This window comes from Rhinichthys klamathensis, unplaced genomic scaffold, assembly GCF_029890125.1.
Source record: "Rhinichthys klamathensis goyatoka isolate OS25496 unplaced genomic scaffold, OSU_Roscu_1.1 h1tg000436l_1, whole genome shotgun sequence".
NCBI lineage: Eukaryota > Metazoa > Chordata > Actinopteri > Cypriniformes > Leuciscidae > Rhinichthys > Rhinichthys klamathensis.
In genome coordinates, this window is record NW_026606932.1 from 443858 (window position 1) to 464707 (window position 20850).

The 20850-nt window shown below is 36.8% G+C and overlaps 2 protein-coding genes across 2 annotated transcripts; one reads left to right on the plus strand and one right to left on the minus strand.

The window, feature by feature from the left end:
* The first annotated feature begins 2223 nt into the window (after positions 1-2223).
* On the plus strand, positions 2224-13241 carry lmf2a (lipase maturation factor 2a). Its single transcript, XM_056235985.1, has 14 exons — positions 2224-2408; positions 3025-3278; positions 3553-3581; positions 3865-4055; positions 6049-6227; positions 6310-6448; positions 6829-6963; positions 7043-7148; positions 7255-7351; positions 9403-9585; positions 9888-10056; positions 10177-10288; positions 10467-10575; positions 11788-13241. The coding sequence occupies exons 1-14, from the start codon at positions 2315-2317 to the stop codon at positions 12202-12204; spliced, it is 2214 nt and encodes a 737-aa protein (XP_056091960.1). The 5' UTR covers positions 2224-2314; the 3' UTR covers positions 12205-13241.
* A 281-nt stretch (positions 13242-13522) lies between these two features.
* Positions 13523-17639, minus strand: miox (myo-inositol oxygenase). The gene is made up of 10 exons (XM_056235963.1): positions 17531-17639; positions 17266-17337; positions 17081-17161; positions 16615-16777; positions 16303-16370; positions 16098-16207; positions 15342-15409; positions 14098-14147; positions 13904-14016; positions 13523-13757 (listed from the first exon to the last, which is right to left on the minus strand). The coding sequence occupies exons 1-10, from the start codon at positions 17546-17548 to the stop codon at positions 13649-13651; spliced, it is 852 nt and encodes a 283-aa protein (XP_056091938.1). The 5' UTR covers positions 17549-17639; the 3' UTR covers positions 13523-13648.
* Positions 17640-20850: the final 3211 nt, after the last annotated feature.

Here is a 20850-nt window from a genome sequence, read left to right on the forward strand (position 1 = left end):
TTCCATTAATCTAGAATAGATAGATAATTTGGCACATACACAGAGTTATCAAGTAAGATGTAGTGAAATGATTCGGTTGCTCAACCAAGTTACTTTGAAGTGATAAGTTAGTGTTGTAAGTGATAAGTGATCAGACCAAAACGTTTTAACCTAGCTATCGTTAAGTTGTTAATTCCAATTCAGACAAACCTTTGGCCCGACAGTTAACAGTACGCTAACTTGATTAGGATACAAACCAAAGTTTATTTTTACTTACCGACATGGCAAACAATCACTTGCTTTCAAAATTGTAGTACTCCTGAAAAGAAGTATAATATAGTTAGGAAAGACTGCTGATGTGATGGCTGGCTTGCCGTCACTGTATTTACTATGAATCAATAATAAAACTTATTCATATTACAACAGTTTATCATCACATTACATTATCTAAACATGTATAACTTCTTTGCATATAAGCAATGACAGAACAACTTCAAACTTTTTCAATATGGAGTATTTACAACTGACAGAGTGACAATCAAATCTCATATTCTTTACAAGCAGAATAAGATTTACAGGATGTAACGTCACACATAAGCACTGAAATAATATATTTTTCATATTTACCCTTAATCCAAATAACAACATGACATTGGTGATATAATAATGCAGTTAGTTGGTATAGTATAATAGTAATAGTATACAAAACAAAATTTTCAGTTGAGAATCTAACGTAGTTACTGATACGAAATTCACTCAGCCAAATGTAACACACAACTCAGTTGAGACATTACAGGGGATTTAAATGACCAAATATGTAAGTTGAAGATAATTCATAGCTCTAAAACAACATCATCAAACCTTATTGATTCGAATTACATCGATATTTTGACAATGCTAGTCAAGTGATCAGCCGCACCGCACTGACCTCATTACAAACTATTATTAAAGTGATAAGAGCTGCTTTCAACAGGTAACATCTCATTCTCATACAACTCATCCGTATTATGTTGAACAGTGTTTACTAAAATACTAAAACCGCAAGTGTGTTTTCTGCATTTTGTTTCGCAGTTACCTTCGTCTTCTAGTCTTCTCTTCTCGATGCTTCTTCCTGTTTTTAAATGTTAATGAGAATGCGTCCAATTTGGGCATGGGCGTGGTGGCTTCTGACGTCACACTTGGATGTGGTTGGGTTGGATGTCCACCGCAGGATGCAGCGAGAGGCTACTCGCACAGGGGGCGGAGCTTCATGAGCTCGCGCTCAGTCTCTCTCAGGACAATTTCATCTCACGGAATGATGATAATATCAGAAACTCTCAGTAACGGTGTTCATTTCGAGTCGGACAATAATGCATACAGAGTCAGATGCTGTATAGAAATGGAACAGGTATAGTTTAGTAGTTTAATTACGGTTATTTTAACGTATTTGTCATCTGCTTGTATGTATCCATTATTTATTAATAGCCTACAAGTCTGCTGTTTCGGACCAGGTCCGAATGATGATCAAACATATACTGATGAGTTTAATAAAGTTTATTGTACATCACAAAAAAGATGAAGCGTCAGTTTTACTTCAGAAAATCACCGTAAGAGCTGAGTAAACACAGTAAGTTATAAGAAGTGCGCAAGTTTGAGGGAGCATTCCTGTGGGCGGATGTTAGTCAAAAAACTGTTCTACTGACGTCATTAAAGAAGGAAGTAGAGGGATGTAACGTTAGTCCAAACGGGCCGTTCGATGTAGGCGACTTCTGTTAAAATAAAATATCTCGCTTGGCATTGAACTTTGAGCTTTATAATTTTACAGATATTATTTATACTCTAACAACATTACACACTAACTAAAGTTTGAAACATGGGATCACGAAGAACGGGACCTTTAAATGTGTTTTTGGTTGTGGGACAGCAGTTCGCACCATTTCTGTAGAATGGCCCATATAGGGTGATTGCAGCCAGGTAAAGCGCGCCGTTTAAGTTTGATTGTTGTACCCACTTTGTACCCGAAGATCGTTCTATCTGTGGAGTGAAGGATGAGGAACAAAATGTAGATGCAGAATTTTCATTTTTGGGTGAACTATCCCTTTAATGTCCTGTAACGTCAATTTACTATCATACTCCCGTCAGCCAATCAATTGGACTTCCCCGAGCGTGACGTACTTAATTTTCATGAGCCAACTCTTCGCCATAGTAGGATTCGTTGACAAAAAAGCCAGCGCGCTTCTCTGTTCCTGCACGCCAGACGTGTCGCTCATCAGTCCTCTGCATTCAAACCTTCCTGATCTCCATCTTGAGGAGATTCCTACCCCATCTGTTTCCTTTAGGAGTTTATTATACAAAAATGGGAGATATAAGACTGCCCAGGCACATGTTCTTGTGGTGCCTTTCTGCTATTTATATGTTTGCCTTTGCGTCTCTTTACGTGCAGATTCCAGGTGAGTTTGGGAAGATTTTTAGTTTAACTTGCATGCATTGAAGTAACTTAGAGTTTCCCTGTGACGCATGCAATACAAGTATTTTAGACATACATTTTTAATGAACATACTCCTCTATTAATATATAGGTAATCGTTTGTTCAAATCTCCAGGACGGTTGTTTATTCCAATGCTTTGCAGTGTAGGGATACAGATGAAAATATTTTAAAGGGCCCATCATGGGTCTCGTAAAACTGTTAGTGCAGAACATCTGATCTCATATAAGTATGTTGATGCCTGTCCTGCGGTCTGAATATCACAGCCATTCTTTCAAAAGGAAATGCATTGCACAAAATAGTTTTTTTTTATTTAATTAAAAGTATCATAGTATTAGCAGCATATGTTTTTGGACATGTACAGGATAATACTTATCACCATATTTCAATACCATGGTATTGGAATATGGTGATAAGTCAGTAACCAATGTGGTCCAATTTGTTTTTAGACGACATTGAAAATATGAGATTCACAATCTAATTTAAACCTGGAAATCAGGATTCTGAAAAAAAAGAAAGTAAATTTCAGATTCTGCAGCAAATATTTTAGCATTGACCATGTGAGTGTTCTCTTTCTTTAGGTCTGTATGGAAATGAGGGATTGCTGCCAGCACGGTGGCAGCTGCGAGTGTCTGGGAAGAGTGTTGTGGAGCAGCTGAAGGATTCTCCCACCCTGCTGTGGTTTGGTCCTCATCTGGGTTTGGACACGCAGCAGTGCATGGAGTTGTTCAGTCTGACCGGAGCTCTGCTCAGTTTAATGACTCTGGCTTTACCGCCGCTCAGAGATTGCAGAGTTTTCCTGGTGCTCTGGATACTCTATCTGTCTCTCTACCAGGTTCAAACTTATTTCACAATCGGATTCTTCTACTACTGCCTGACCAATATGGGTTTTTCAATGGCTGATGTGATGTATAGAGGACAGGGTTACCTATGGCTGATATAATGCTATTATAAAAATCTAATTCAATTTAACAACTGCAAATCTCCAACCTGCTGTTGGCCATTATCCTAAAAACCCATATCAGTCACGAATACTACTTATTAAGGGTAAAAATAATTAATTTTAGAAGGTAAAGTATAAAGTACTGAAATGTGCTTGTTGTTTTTAGGTGGGCCAGGTATTCTTATACTTTCAGTGGTGAGTATGAGACTTTTTGTCAGTGTTTGTACACCACTTGATGTTATATTGATTCACAAACGTTCTTGTTCCTTAAATTGTATCTGTTATGTAACAGTCTTTGGCTTTGTTTAACTCTGTACAGCCTTGAACTCTTGACCCTGAGAGACACTTGAGAGTATCATTTATTGTAGTCACAGATCTGTTGATCTGCTTTCATAACACATGTGAAATGACCTCAGCAGCAGATCAGAATTTGGAAACGTGTCAAACATGTCTCTCTCCTTTCTTATCTTGTTCTCAGGGATAACCTCTTGTTGGAGACAGGCTTCTTGGCCATTCTCGTCGCTCCCATGAAAATGCCCTGGTCTTCAAAGGTGTGCCTCCATAATAATGTGACTTTCTGGCTGGTGCGCTGGCTGTTGTTTCGGCTGATGTTTGCGTCGGGTGTCGTCAAACTGACCAGCCGCTGCCCCACTTGGTGGGGCCTGACAGGTGAGGAAGTAACTGTAGAATATATTTGTATTTGTGCCTACATGTTCTTGTGTTGCTACTGGAAGTTTCAGAATATAATCAGAATGGTGCACCACATGAGATACTGTGTCCCACAATGCAGTGCCCTCAAGTTGACCAATGAATTAGAAGCAAAATCTATGGTTTGTTCTAACTCATTATTTTATTGTACTGTTAAGAATTAAAGGGCTCATGAATTGAGAAATCAAATTTTCCTTGATCTTTTGATTTAAGAGGTCATTGTACTATACAAATATCCTGTTAGTTTCAGAACTCAAAACTTCCTCGTTAGTCCAAAAAACAACTTTTATTGAAACCAAGCTACCCTAAAATACTAATTTTTGATTTTGTTACATTATGATATAACAGTGTGACAAAAGACCGTCTCTGCAGAAGATCAACGCCTACTTCTACATCATTCCCTCTTTAGCCCCGCCCACTGACTTGCACATCATGTCATGTAGTAGTAAATACGAGACAGACACAAACACAGGATTACTCCAGCAACAAAAAGTTAAGAGATGCCTCTGAGGATTTCAAGATGTTTTGAAGTGCCAAGTTGTGGCATTCTTTGCATTACTTCCTTTTGATCCTAACATTAAGAAAGCGTGGATGGACTTTGAATGAATTTAACGAAGTTCTAGATCACGTCATTTAGACACTTTTTTTGTTTGTTTACTTTATTTTACTGCATATTAATTTTTAAATGACACAGTTTGACTCAGGCTTTTCAGAGAGAATGAAACTAAAAAAATGATAGTTGATAAAGCTATATCTATTACGGTACTATTTGTGAAAAAATGTCACTCGTGTGAATAGGTTTTTTTGTAAATAAATGGGGAAAATACTTTTTTTTTTGCTTAAGGTTTCCTTTCCCACTGTAATAAATAATTAAATGTTTTGTTAATTTTATGACTTATTTTTGTAAACTAATGTTTTTTATTTTTGTTTTGTCGATGTTTGTTTTCTTACTGTAAAAAAGGCAGTGTGTTAGCATTCCACTCCAATCATAAGCTGTAGTTTATACATTTTTCTACATTCTCTCTAAATTTTAGTTTGATAAGTACTGAATCACATGGAAGTTTTGACACTGCTGCTTTTATGTCTGAAAATAAATTACAAATCATATTATTCATTTAAGTTCAGTGTCATAACAGGGTTATTATAGTTAACTAAAACTAAAACCATAAAAAAAATGTTGCTTGAAATAAACGGTAACTGAAATAAAATATTTTTAAAAATGATTTTGTTTCAGCTAGTTGCTAAGGCAACATTTCTAATTTTTAATTTAGTTTAACTTGATGTACTAAAATAAAAATAAAAACTGTATAGACATTTTAAAAAACGTATAAAAATGACAAAATCGCAAAAATGAAAATGGACAATATAAAAATAAAAACAGATTCAAAATATTAATGTCACGGAGTTTCACAGTTAGTGAGAGCTGGGGAGGTAAACCTCACTCCCCTGATCCTCAGAGGCGTGCTAGCGACTGGCGCTTGAGACTGTCTTTAGCATCCTTGTTAGCGTGCCTGCCTCACATGCCGGCGACCTGGGTTTGAGGCCCGCACAGAGAGGGTAGGACCGGACGGGTACATTGGTGGCGTGACCCACATGGGAGTGAGGTTTAGGGGTGTGAGTAAAGGAGTCCAGCTACTGAGAGCTGTGCAGGTAAACCTCACTCCCCTGATCCCAAGAGGCACACTAGCGACAGGCGTTAGAGACTGCTGTCTTTAGCGTCCGCTTGTTAGTGCGCCCGCCTCCCATACCGGTGACCCGGGTTCGAGGCCCGCACAGAGACACGGGCGAGTCGGACGTGAGGGGTTAAGTGCGCTAGTGCTAGTGTGCCTCTTGGTATCAGAGGAGTGAAGTTTACCTGCAGTTCTCACTAGCTAGTCTCACTTAACTATAATAATATATCAATGATACTAAACTAACAGTGTGTCATACACGTGTTCTATTGTTCTCACATCAGCTTTGACCTATCACTATGAGACCCAGTGTATACCGACCCAGCTGGCCTGGTTTGCTCATCAGCTGCCAGTGTGGTTCCAGAAACTCAGTGTGGTGGGTGCCTTTGTTATCGAGATGGCAGTTCCTTTCCTGTTCTTCAGCCCCATACGAAGACACAGACTCGCCGCCTTCTACATGCAGGTGAGTGTGAATGCATGTGTGTGATCAGAAATGGAGAAGCTGCTACGAGTTTGTGCATTATTGTGACGTCTTTGTGTTACAGGTCCTGTTTCAGGTGTTTATCATCCTATCTGGGAATTATAACTTCTTTAATATTCTCACTATCACCCTGTGCCTGTCGCTGCTGGATGACCAACATGTAAACTTCTGGCTCCGCAGACCCACGCTGAAGACAGAAAGCAGTATGGACAAACTTACATTACACTAACATTGAGCTCTTATGCTCACCAAAGCTGCATTTATTTGATCAAAAATACAGTAAAAACAGTAATATTGTGAAATTATTACAGTAACTGCTGTTTGAATACATTTTAAATGTAATTTATTCTGTTTCTGCATCATTACTCCAGTCTTCAGTGTCACATGATTCTTCAGAAATCATTATAATATGATGATTTGCTGCTCTCATTTAATATACATGATATATATTTGTGGAAACTGTGTTTTCAGTGAGGATGTAAATATTACATGAAGATGGCAATGTATGTTGTACCTTGTTAGGACAAGATGTTAAAACCAGGTCCAGACGTCCATGTTTTCTTTTGTTGTTGTTTTTTTTCAGCATCGTTACAGACTCTATTCTCTGTAATGGCTGTAATGTTAGAGGTCAGTGCATACGCCCTGCTTGGCTACTGGACAGTCCAATACTTTGACCTGCAGGTGGACTGGAAAAAGAAAAGCGTGTCCTCCAAAACAGGTGAAGCTCTCAACGATGTCTTATTGAGGTCAGTTATCTTTCAGTGTGATTTATCTCTCTTTGTGTTCCTGTTTCTCAGCCTTTACTTATTTTGAGTTCAATGGCTTTCTGAAGACTGTCACGGTGCCCAGTATCTGGATTGGTGTGCTGGGTCTCGCGTGGGAGATCATCACTGCCATGTTTAAGTAAGTGTTACGGTTCACCTATGGTTTGTTTGTTCGATATGTCCATTAGATGGCGTTCTGGTAGAACAAATGTTTTTGATCGCTTGTGGGTGTACATATGTTCCAGATGTGCTTGTGTGAGGGGCGTGTTGTGGCGTCTCTGGAGCACAATCCAGTGGGCAGTGATGGCTGCGGCTGCTGTCTCAATGTTTGCCATCAGTCTGGTTAGTAAACTTCCTGTCAGAGTGTTATTTTAGTATCATTAATATAGTGTGATAGTATTTATTAGTTGTATGTTTTCAAGGTTGTTTTTTTTTTTTTTATGTCTATTTAGTTTTATATATATATATATATATATATATATATATATATATATATATATATATATATATAATTTTAAAAAAAATTATTTACAGTTAGGGTTTAGTGATTTTAGTATTTCAACTTACACTAAATGAAAATTTTTAATTTGCAACTAACAAATTAAAACTAACTAAAAAAAATAAAGTTTATATTTATATATATGTGACCCGTGCTGGCAAAATGAGTCTGAATGTGCATGGACTACTTAAGACCTACAGGCAAACCAAGTGAAATGTAAATTATGGTCGAATTTGAGGTTTTCACAAAAATGAGTTTAAGCCCTCTTTTAGCGATCCCAATGTTCCAAATAGCAATTAAACATCTAAAAGTATCTTTATTTGTATGTTTTCTGGGAGGAGTACATTTCCTTGTCCATGAAAAACGATCTTACTTGCGCTGACTGACAAATCGATCCCGATATACACACATACACAGAATTGCAGTATTTCAAAATACCTGTCTTGGCGATTATCCATGCAAACATTATTTGTTATGTCTTGTGTGAACGTTTGGTTAACTGTTGGGGAAAAACATCTTGTGCAGTCCAGTAGGTCTTAGGCCCCGTTTACACGAGAACGATTCCGGGTGAAAACGTAAAACTATTTTATCGGATGTGCCTTTCGTTTACACGGCAACGGCGTTTTGGGGGCTTAAAAACGCAAAAAAGTGAAACCACCCTCCAAAGTGGAAATCTTAAAAACGCTCCACCGTCGCGTTCCCGTCTAAACGGTAAAAACGCAAATCTGCTCACGGTGGCTCTCGTCGCGTAAGCGTTTACGTCACAGGCATGCGCTAGTACAGGAAAATAACAACCAACATGTCAGATTATTTCCATTCGTCGGACCTTCAAGTTGCCCTAGCAGCTCTGAAAAACATACAAGAGTCTTTTTAGCAGTTGTACAAAATATTCTAAGATATTGGTGTTGTTGTGTGGCAGTGCTTCACATTGCCACCTAGCCGCCTGGAGTGCATACTACATCGAATTTCACACACTTTTGCGTCACCATGTGCACGCGGATTTCCCAACCATAACGCTCGTCTAAACGCAGAATAAAAAGTGATAACGCAACGCCACTTTTGCGTTTTCTCTTCAGATCGTTTCCGTGTAAACATAGCCTCAATATACAGGTTGTCTGTTTCATTAATGTTAATCAAAAAATTGTAGTAACATGAAAAAAAAAAGTTTAATATATTTATATTTTTCCTATAGATATTTTGGTTTTGATTTTAAGGTATGGTTGCTAGGTGATTTTGTTTTGGAACCTTCAGAAAACTTTCTCGATTTTTCTCAAAATTGACTTTGCTGACTCAATCAACTTCAAACAGGTGTAGCTCAGTCATTTTTGATCCGATTCCAAGAAATAATACATAATTAAAAATTACTATAATAATTATTATTATTTTTAATGTGAAAATAATATAACTACTTTTCTCTCATTTTGCCAGCACGGGTCGTGTTTATTTTAGTTTTAGTTAATGATAACAACATTATTTCCTGTTTGTATATCTTTAAAGGGATAGTTCACTCTAAAATTACTATTGTCACCTGCATGCTACTCTAAACCTGTCTGTTGAGTTAATTAGCAGAATTGCCAGGTTTTCCTGCAAAGTGGATGTTGACTGCAACTGTCAAAAATGACAGACACAATGGACTGTAAAAGTAGTCCATACATCTTGTATTCCATATTTCAAGTCTTATCAAAGAGTCTGATAGATTTTGTGGGGAATTGAATAAAACAAAAAATCAAATGTGGCTTCTGCACTGTTCTATCTAAATCTCATTCTGACATTCACAATACACATAAGAACTTGTGTACTTCAGATGTAGTGCACAGAATTCTAATCTTTTTGAGTGCTCTGTCCCTTTAAGCTATGTAAAAATAATGAGACTAATAATGAAGTATGTGTGCAGGTTCCTTACACCTACTTTGAGTATGATGCCAACAGTAATCTTTGGCCTGGGATCCGGGCAGCGTTTGAAATGACTGACCGTTACCAGCTGGTCAACTCATACGGATTGTTCCGGAGAATGACCGGGGTCGGAGGTCGTCCAGAGGTGGTCATTGAGGGCAGCATGGATCGCAACACATGGACGGTCGGTTTATGAGTATTTCAGGAAGTGCATATAGTGTCTGAATTACAGCACTGATTTGTATGTGAAGGATGGGCTTTACAAAAATGAAATATGGGCTTGTAATTAAAAAGTTGTAGGTTCACACATTGAATCTAATCTGGATCTTAAAGGTGAAGGTCTGTGCGACAGGCAGCCTCAAATTTGCAAAAATACTTTTACCAATTAGGGGTGGGAATCTTTAGGCACCCCATGATCCAATTCTGAATCCAAAACGATTGTTGATCTACCTTTTTTTTTCTTTTTTCTTCAATGAATTTTTGCAGGAGATCGAGTTCATGTATAAGCCGGGGAACATGAGCGCAGCGCCCCCTGTGGTGGCTCCGCACCAGCCCAGGCTGGACTGGCAGATGTGGTTTGCTGCTCTGGGGCCGCAGACACAAAGCCCCTGGTTCAGCAGCCTCCTACACAGACTCCTGCAGGGCAAACACGATGGTAAGGATGCGTCGTTTGTGCATGTGTGAGATTTAAAGGGATCCAGTGCATGTCTGAGCAAGATGCAGTGCTGAATTCAGTGTTTTGTACTTTACTGTTCTGTGTGTGTGTGTTGTGAAGTGGTCAAACTCATTCAGACAGATGAGTCTCAGTATCCGTTCAGCAAACAGCCTCCTGCGTACCTTAGAGCTCACCGCTACAAATACTGGTTCAGCGAGCCGAAAGCAGACGGGTGAGCGCACGCAAAGTCCCACAATGCCTCTTGCTATAAATTGTCAAATGTTAAAAATTACATTTTTATTATCTTGCTAAACATAGTGGATTATTGTTAACGTTGATGTTTAATGTTAGCCTCATTAAACTGTGTTTCCTTTAACTATTAATGTCTTATTGTGTTTGTGTGCGTTTAGTTCATATCCCCAGCGATGGTGGAGACGGGTGTACGTGGAAGAGTTCTATCCTATAGTGCACCTTGGTGACTCTTACCTTGAACAGATGCTGGTTCAACATGGTTTGAAGGTAAGAAACGAGTCTGAATCGGGACACATTTTGAACATTGATTTCAACTATAATCTCACAGGTGAACATCAAACAGACCAGAGTAGTTTTTTAAGAATTTTCTTTAGAGCTGCACAATTAATCCAAATAAAACGTAAAACTCGATATGATGGCTTAGTTTAATTTATCAAATCTTAAATAAATAAATATATGCGTAAATATGTTTCAGAGTGAAGTGCAGCACTGTTCGTTTACACACATGAACGAACGTCTACAGCCTGTTGCCAACAAAAGAGAAGCTTTTGGTGTTTTTCCACCCAAAAAAAAAGCTTGTTTAACATTTGAAAATAAAATGAAGCCATAAATATTAGTGTTGTAATTTTACAGTTTTATTATTATTGTATTACTAAATCTTAAACAAAATAAAAAATGAAACAGTTGTAATATTTCACTGTAAAATAAAGAAATTGAGTATTTAAGAGAAATAATAATAGTAATTATAGTAAGTTGTTATTATTACAGCCATATTGAACAGTCATATTTACAGCAATTTTTATCAGAAAGATCACATTTCATTTTATTTTTCTAAATTGTGCAGCACTAATTTTCATTGAGTTTATAGAAAGCTTAGAGACATTTTTTATAGAGACATTTTATATTTTTGTAGAGATATATTTTGTTGTATGAATTTCTGAACATACAATATATCAAAAGAAAATAAATACAAATATTCTAGTTAATGCATTTTTTTTATCAACACTTGAATGTGGGTAAGTTTCATAATAAAAGCAACATTAAAAAAAAAAAAAAAAAAAAAACCTGATAAAATCGTGTTTTTGTCAAAGACGATGATCAAAACAGATCGAGTAGATCATGTCTGTAAAGCTTGCACAGGCCTATACCTCTTCCTGGGTTGACATTTCTTTCAGTAACATTAGGCAGTTTTCATTCATATGCTGTTGAATGTTTGATTGTGTTAGCTTACATGTGTGTAAGCAATCTTCTATCGTTTCTTTTTCACTTGTTTTTGGATTTGGAGCATCTGTACTATTTCAGAAAGTGCATAATAGCACCCCCTGACGTATAACAGTGAAAACATGGATTGCTGGGGAAAAACGCGTCGATTTGTGTCATAAATGATGGAAAATCTTGTCAATGGTGGGGAAAGAGTTAATGAAGGTTAAATACCATCTCTTGATCTGGTTGAGACCCTCTTCCCATTTTTCCCATCAGGATAAGGCTCCTCCGAGGCGCAGCTCGAATGCTTGGCTGCCGCGGTTATTGCGATATGTTGGAGAACATGCCCGTGAGATGCCAGCTCATCTTCTGCTGTGGACTCTCTTCAGCTCTGCAGCGACCGTGTGTCTCCTCAACTCTCTGCGATCACGTGCACATCATCGCCAACACGAATCGCTCCAGAACCAACACACAGACAAACAGGCCGCAGGACGGACATGCTTCAATGTGTCGGAAAAGAACGAGGAGATACACGAGGAGGAGGAGAAAGCGGAGGTTACAGAAGATGATGCGGAAGAAGGTGGAAAGGAGCAGGATAAAGATGCAACAAGTGAAGAGGAACAGGAAGGAGAAATTGAAGAGGAAGTGAGTGCAGAGGAAACGGAAGAGGACATCCTTAGGAAAAGGAAGTGATGGGTTTTTTTTTTTTTCAAATGATCTCCTGTGGCTTTAAATGAAACTGGACTTTTTAATACCAGCTCAGGGTAATGACATCTACCCCAAAATATCAGCATTTACAGCTTCATTGTGCCAAAACATTGATATTTCTCTGTTTTCACAGGCATTTTTGAGAGATGTAGACAGAGTAGTGAAGCTTTCATGTATCCCAGCAGTGTCCTGGATTTCCCTGGACGTTTAGTTAAACTAATCCTGATAGGAGGACCTCACTGCAAAATGAGGGATTTTTGTTGTTGGTCTGACCGGTAAATGCAAAACGAGGTAGGTTATTGTTTCCCCCAGTGTGCACTAACAGCCTACCACACCCTACATGATATCATGTTAAGTAAAACCCAGGATGTCTTCCACCATGAGACCTAAAAATAACTGTAAAAAAAAACAAGCAAACTGTACATTAAATGCACATACTGGGCCTCATTAAACGGAAGAGTGGAATTTGTGTTTGTAAAAGCATTCTTGCATTGAATTGAATGCATCGAAATGCCAACCAGCACTTTTATGAACAATTTGCACAGACATTCCTTTGTTCTGCTCTGGTTTTATGAATGAAGCCCAGTATGTGCTGTGCCTTATGGTATACCAAAAGTATCACACAAATCTAGGTATCAGAAAATATTTCATTCTCATTTTATTTTCATGAATAATATAGAGATGCTTAAATATTTTTTTCCTTAGACTGTTATCTTGTATTTTTGGTGTTATATGACCTGAAATTGTTTATCGGACTGTAACTGGTTATGGCCTTAGATTTGTGTATTGTTCGTGACATTGCTTTTTATTTTTTTTACCACTGTGATGTCGTTAAAATATTGCATGTTTATTGTTAATGACTGAAGATGCACACACACACACACACAAAAAAAACACTCGGCTTTACTGTTTTGTAATATATTTAATAAACTTGTGCCATTATTTCCAAAGAAATACAGCCTCACGATTAAATTTATCTTCAATCTATATGAATACATGGTTATATTTAATATGATTGAAGATGCATACACACACACAAAACTCGGCTTTAATGTTTTGTAATATATTTAATAAACTTAGAAAAATATACACTGGCACAAGTGCCATCATTTCCAAAGAAATACAGCCTCACAATTTACATTTTTATCTTCAATCTATATGAATACATGATTAATTCTAATATAGTAATTACAATGAATACATAAGATAATAGGATATTAATAAAATATCCTATTAATTTTTTTTTTTTTTTTTTTATGTTGCTGGTAAAGCAAAGGTATAATAGATTTATTTTATATTTTATTTGACATTTTCTGAAGAAACTTCCAAGGTGTCATGTGTGGTTGCTAGTTGGTGGAAGTCAAAAGGGTCCACCCTTCAGTCAGAATGATATTCAGTCTCTAGAGTTGTGTAGATTTATGGTACACGTTCACCACTGCAGTACACCAGGGCAGTACTTATCAATGAGAGCCTGATAATACGGCCTCAGACTCTCCACGTCCGGTAGTTCAGTGCTCTTGGTATACAAATCAAACTTGCTGTCCGAGGAAAGACAAACAGACGCATGTTATTGATCTTCCTGTAGAAACTCGCTGCGTGAGGTCAGATCTTCAATATGTGGGGCACACAACTGATAAAATGGAATCACAGATGAGATACTCTTATTGAGAAACTGATAGCATACTTAAACTCTTTGACCCAGGGAAGCATCTGCAGGTCTTTCTCGTTGCATAAGTGCATGTAGTCTCCGTTTGAGTGCCAGGGGTAGAACGAGTGGAAGCGGATCATGTAAAGACCCTGAAGGAATTTGGGAGTGTTAAATGTACAAAAGTATCTTATAAAAGTGTAAATCACATTATATTGTGTGTGTGACATTACCTCCTCAGGGATGGTGCATTTGTTGAACTTCATTACCTGGTACAGATACTCTAGAATAGTGCAATAAGAATGTCCACTTAGTCACTTCAGCAGCAAATACAGTTTGGGGTCATAATATTGAAATGTTTCTTATGCTCACAGAGGCAACATTTATTTAATCAAAAATAACAGTAATATTGTGAATTTATTTTTCTTCATATTAACTGTTTTCTGTTTGAATTTATTTAAAAATCTAATTTATTCCTGTGATGCAAAGCTGAAATTTCAGCATCATTACTCCAGTCTTCAGGGTCACATGATCCTTCAGAAATCATTGTAATATGCTGATTTGCTGCTCAAGAAACATTTCTTAGTATTATCAATGTTAAAAACAATCTGAAAAAAAAACTTTTTTCTTCAGGATTCTTTTTTTTTTATTAAAAATTTCAACATTTATTTGAAATAGAAATCTTTTATAACATTATAAATTGGAGGTGGGAATCTTTTGGAACCCCATGATTTGATTCAAAATGATTCTTGGGGTCATGGATTAAAAATCAATTCTTGATTTTGAATCTAATTTCTATTTGATATATTGATAGTTTTAATTTTATTTATTTGAACTAAAATCAAAGTGAAACTGAAAATATAAAGGGAAATAAAATGATTACTTTAAAGGATTAACGTGCAGTGGTCTGTCAGAGTGCCTTGGTAATTGCTAATACTAGGTATATCATTCATATTCATCAACTTTTCCACTGGTACAGTTTTATTTTTGTGTTTTTAAGGGGCTTGTTTTGCTGTTTTTTGTAAAACCTGGCAACCCATCACCTGGAGTTTTAATGAGGAGAAGGAAGACTTCAGAAGTGTGTTGAAGGAGAGCTAGTGTTTGGTCGTGAGTTATTTAAAAAAGTATTTTTAATAATGACACCTTGTAGCCACGTTATTATTTTACACTAGTTGAGACGTATCGAATCAAAGGAAGTGATTATCAGCTGATTCTGATCGTTTGGAGTTAGAAAAATATAAGACTTGCTTTCTCAATATTAAGTGATTTGGCCTCAGATACAGAATATGTTCATTGCCTTTTACAAGCAGGTATTGACATCTTCCCAGGCCCCTGGTCTTTACTGTCACTTTTGATCAATTAAAACATAAGAACAACTCAAACCTCAAATGTTTGAACGGTAGTGAGTGTTTCGCAATGAGACATTGGATGCAAAATCATGATGACGTTATGTGTAATGATCCTTCAAATCACTCACCATCATGTCCCCAAGACATCAGGACATTATCAAGCCCAGATTGAGGTTTATAGATCCCAAATTCTGTGCTGCATTAAGAGAAGTAAGCAAACACTACATTATCAGGTGGAATGCTAAAGAATGCAATGCACATTTTATTTCTATGTTGACATAGGATAACATTATTATCTTTACTCATTTACTCGCCCTCATGCTTTTCCAAACCTGTATGACTTTCTTTTGAGGAACACTAAAGCACCACAAAAGCCTTATTGAGAAGTGTGGGCATTCTTCAAAACATCTCCTTTTGTGCTCCATGGACAAAAGACAAAAGTCATACACGTTTGAAACGACATGAAGCGACTGGTATTCCTTTACCATGTTATAATAGTTTGTGTATATTCAGGAACAATGTTGTTATTGTTAACTAACACTTTTTAAAATCATTTATAAATCTGAAATAAAATATAATGCATATTAGATGAGAAAAATTGAACTTAAAATACTTATGAACATGAGAAATGTACTAAATTGACCACAACTTAAATGAAAGCTAAATAGAAATGTTTAGAACAAACTAAATCTAAAATATAAATGTATATATTAAAAGAAAAAATGCATACAAAACTAAAATAAAAACGACAAAAGTGCATAAGATGTGTTACTACTGTCAAACACTATAATATATAAATAATACTGTAATATCACTGATCAGGAAAGCCGTTTTGATCTTTCGAAGATAAGTGTATTTGTGTTTTGAAAGGTGTGTAGCTGTACTTGAGTGTTGGGTTCTTCACATCCGGATTGCCTTCAAATGTCGAGTTTCTGAACACTATTGAATTCTGGAACTTGCATCCCACTGGGAATGTGTCTCCAACTACGGCCCACTGAAACACACAAAGCAGCATTCTGATTGCATATCATTTAGCCCATGTGACCGTCGTAGGGTTTTAGACTGTGTTTGGATGCATTTGTCTCTCACCTGTGGTTCCCCATACAGTGCCATGATTTTTCCAATGTCATGGATCAGACCAACTAGCTGGAACCAATCTGGAGACAGGTAAAAATGAGATCTGTGCTTTTAAATTCAGTTGCAATGTTGTATTTTAACATTCGGCCAAAGAAGAATCTCCACGATGAACATTCACATTTAGATATGGATTTCAGTCCTGAAAGAAGCCCAGCAGGTATGGACATATTAATCAGAAACTGGACAAAAACAAGCGTAAAACACCATCTTATCTAAGTACAATGTAAGTGACTCCTGTGACCTTTGTCCCTGCTGACTCCTCACCTTTATCAGGATGCTCTTTGCGAATTCCCTCGGCGGTCTGGAAAGCATGGAAAGAGTTCGGGAAGTCAACATCAGGGTCGGATTCGTCAACAAGCTCGTCCAGGGAATTGATGTTTTCCATCATGGTCATGCTGAAGTGATTGCAATTCGCCCAATCCAGGTGCTAAAGGTGAGAGGCCGTATTCAGTGTCATCACAGAGCATCTTCATTTTATTCTAGTTTAACTTCAACAGAGAAACATGTCCAGTTGAACTAGAATTAACTTTACTATGTGAGTAAAGCTTGCAATATAGATAAGGTTCAATGGAGACAGATTTTAGTTTTGAGTGCGTCTGCATTTATTTGTATCGGTTGAATCAGCACAGGGCTCTTACTTACTTTATTAGAGATGCATTTTATTTATTTTGATTTTTACCTGCTATTTAGTGTCAAAAACTGACATACATACATACATACAAAGACCAACCTTTTGTTTGACAAAGTCCAGCGTTTGGCACGTGTGCATCTGCTTGTATGTATTAAACACACGGTCAAAGAGATCTCCACTCTGTATTAGACGTACACACATCAAAATGGAAATAAGTGTGTCATATTAAGAGGAATTATACATGAATAAGTTAATAATATGCCAAGTTCCAAATTTTACTGTACCTCAAAGTTCCTGAATTCTGTTTGGTCTTTCTCGTGACATTCGGGGCGATATGCCAGAGAAGGATCCGGACCCTAAGAGTAAAAGTTGATGTGTAAGAAATAAGACTTAAAAGACAGAGACCAACTTAAGTTAACTACCAACTCAAAACAACAGTTGGATTGACAGTTTTCAGTATTGCAGAGTCATTCATGTATAATGCCTACAACTCAGTGAGGAAATGATGAAACATGAATGTAAGTAAATGTCTGAATGTCAGCTACATACCAGGTTCACCACCCTCATGGTTCAGCTGAGATCGTGTCGTTCAGGATGGAGGAGGATGTTGTGTGTTTGGCGTCTCTGAGTGCTCTATTTATAAATGGTGCACATATGGGGTCTCTGAACTGTAGTGGGAATAACTAGTAAAACTTTAACTTTCTCCAGTTCACTTTCTCTCTGATCCTTCTAGTGGTGTGTGTGTGTGTGTGGGTGGGTCAGTTTGTGTGTCTCTCACTACTTGGGTATTTTGGCCCAAATACAGCGGACTGATTCAGAAAAGAAATGCTCTACCATTACAGTGACTAAGGGCATTTGGTTCAATAGTATTTTAAAGAATTTACATTTTTATATTATATTATATTATATATTATATTTACATATTTGTAGTGTTTTATTGAATTGTTTTGTTTTAGTGTGGTTTTGTATAGTTTCATTATTTGGCTTTGATTTTAATTTATTTTTACAGTAGGTTTTTTATTTAATTTTAAGCTTCTTTTTGACATCAATCAACAATAAATCTAAGTAAAATATGTTTTGAATATTTTGCTTTGATTGCAGCAGGTTTTCTTTAGTGTCATGTTTGTAGTTTCTTATTTGTAGATCATCTCTAAACTGCAGTGTTGTTTGTTTCACCAGAACGTTCAGAGACTTCAGATTGATAACTGTGTGTGTGTGTGTGCGTGTGTCAGTGTGTGTAATGTGTGTGTGTGTGCGTGTGTGTGTGTGTGTGCGTGCGTGCGTGTGTGTGTGTGTGTCAATGTGTGTGTGTCAGTGTGCTCTTGTTTTTATTACATTGTGAGGACCAAATGTCCCCACAAGAACAGTAAAACGTGAAATCACCTACATTGTGAGGACTAGCCAATGGTCCCCACAAGGGAAATTGATTAATGAACATACTTAATGATGTTTTTTAGAAAATGTAAAAGAGCAGAAAGTTTTCTGTGATAGGTAGGTTTAGGGGTAGGGTTAGTGTAAGGGGACAGAATATAATACAGTTTGTACAGTATAAAAACCATTATGTCTATGGAGAGTCCCCACAAAGATAGTGGACCAGACGTGTGTGTGTGTGTGTGTGTGTGTGTGTGTGTGTGTGTCAGTACTGGGATATTTTGGCCCAAATACAGCGGAATGATTCAGAAAAGACATACTCTACCATTACATTGACTAAGGGCATTGGGTTCAATAGAAATTGAAAGAATTTATTTTACATTATACATTATATGTACATATATTTAGTGCTTTATTGAGTTGTGTTTTAGTGTGGTTTTCTTAGGTTTCACTATTTGGCTTTGTTTTAAATTCATTTTTACATTAGGTTTTTTAATTAATTTAAATTAAATTGTTGACACAAATCAACAATAAATCTAAGTAAAATATGTTTTGAATATTTTGCTTTGATTGCAGCAGGTTTTCTTTAGTATTATGTTTGTAGTTTCTTATTTGTAGATCATCTCTAAACTGCAGTGTTGTTTGTGTCACCAGAATCTTCAGAGACTTCAGATTGGTGTGTGTGTGTGTGTTTATATATATGGTTTATGAGGACACAAATGTGTATAATGACATGGGAATTACAAATTCATTTCATTTCATTTCATTTATTTATTTATAAAGCACAATTAAAACAACATGGTGTTGACCAATGTGCTGTACAAAACACACAATAAAATTACATAATAAAATGTGTTTTCAGACAATACAACAACTAACAAATATCTGTAAAGAGCCTCCAAATAACCTACCAAGTTAACCTACTGATCCAAACGCTAATTCTAGTAAATGCAATTTTAAATTTCGTTTAAAATAACTTCGAGAGGGAGCAAGTCTAAGGTGTAAAGGTAAATTATTCCAGCGCTTTGGAGCTGCCACTGCGAAAGCCCGATCACCACTCAATTTTAATCTAGTCCTTGGAATGTCTAGGATCATCTGATTTGCTGATCTGAGAGACCTAGAAGGTTTATGCATATGAAGGAGATGCTCACGTCACGATATGGTGGGGCTAAATTATGTAATGCTTTATATACAAATATCAATCATTTAAAATCAATTCTGAACTGCACTGGCAACCAATTAAGTGAGGCTAAAATCGGAGTCACATGCTGCTTTTTACGAGTCCCTGTTAAAAGTCTAGCAGACGCATTCATGACCAATTGAAGGCGATTCAACAGTACTTGGCTGACACCTACATACAACGAGTTACAGTAATCCAGTCGTACAGAGATAAAAGCATGAATAATCTTCTCAAAATCACTTGTGGACAAAAACGGTTTCACCTTTGCTATTGATCTTAAATGAAAAAAGCAAGATTTTACTACAGAATTAATCTGTTTGTCAAATTTCAAAGAACTGTCAAATTGGACACCAAGGTTTTTCACTGTATATTTACAAAAAGGGGTTAGCTCGCCCAGGTCAAAATAATTTTTTGTGTCAGGAGTCCCGAACCAAATTACTTCTGTTTTACTTTCATTCAGATGCAGAAAATTATCTGACATCCAAGATTTAACTTCTTGTAAACATCTAATTAGTGACTCGAAATATTTTTTGTCCTGTTTCCGCAATGGTAAATACACCTGAGTATCATCCGCGTAACAATGAAAGGATACTCCATGCTTAAGAAAAATAGAACCTAAGGGTAGCATATATAACGAAAACAAAATTGGGCCCAGAATAGATCCTTGGGGAACCCCACTAGACAGTGGGGCCACTTTTGATTGATGTTGACCAAAATTAACAGAAAACGTCCTATTAGACAAATAGGATCTGAACCAATCTAGTGCCATGCCCTTAATTCCCACGTTTTGTTCCAGGCGGGAGACTAGGATATTATGATCAATAGTATCAAACGCTGAACTAATATCCAGCAAGACTAAAACTACAGAGCTACCAGAATCAATTGCAATGAAAATATCATTTAGAACTTTCAACAAAGCCGTCTCTGTACTATGGTTCGATCTAAATCCTGACTGAAATTTTTCAAAAGTCTCATTTTGATCTAGAAAAGTCTGCAGTTGGTTTAATGCGACTTTTTCAAGAAGTTTGGATAAAAATGGTAGTTTCGAAATAGGCCTATAATTAGATAAGACATTTGGGTCCAAATTCATTTTTTTCAAAAGAGGCTGTACAACAGCATGCTTAAAGTCCATTGGGACTACTGCAGTTTGGAAACTTCTATTGATTATAGTCAAAATACTGGGTCCAATAATATCAAAAGCATGCTTAACTAATCTAGATGGAATAACATCACTGCCACAATTAGTAGGTTTCAACTGCCCAACTAGCTCAGTCAGAGAAACAAAAGAAATAGGTAAAAATCGATCAAACACAGCAGA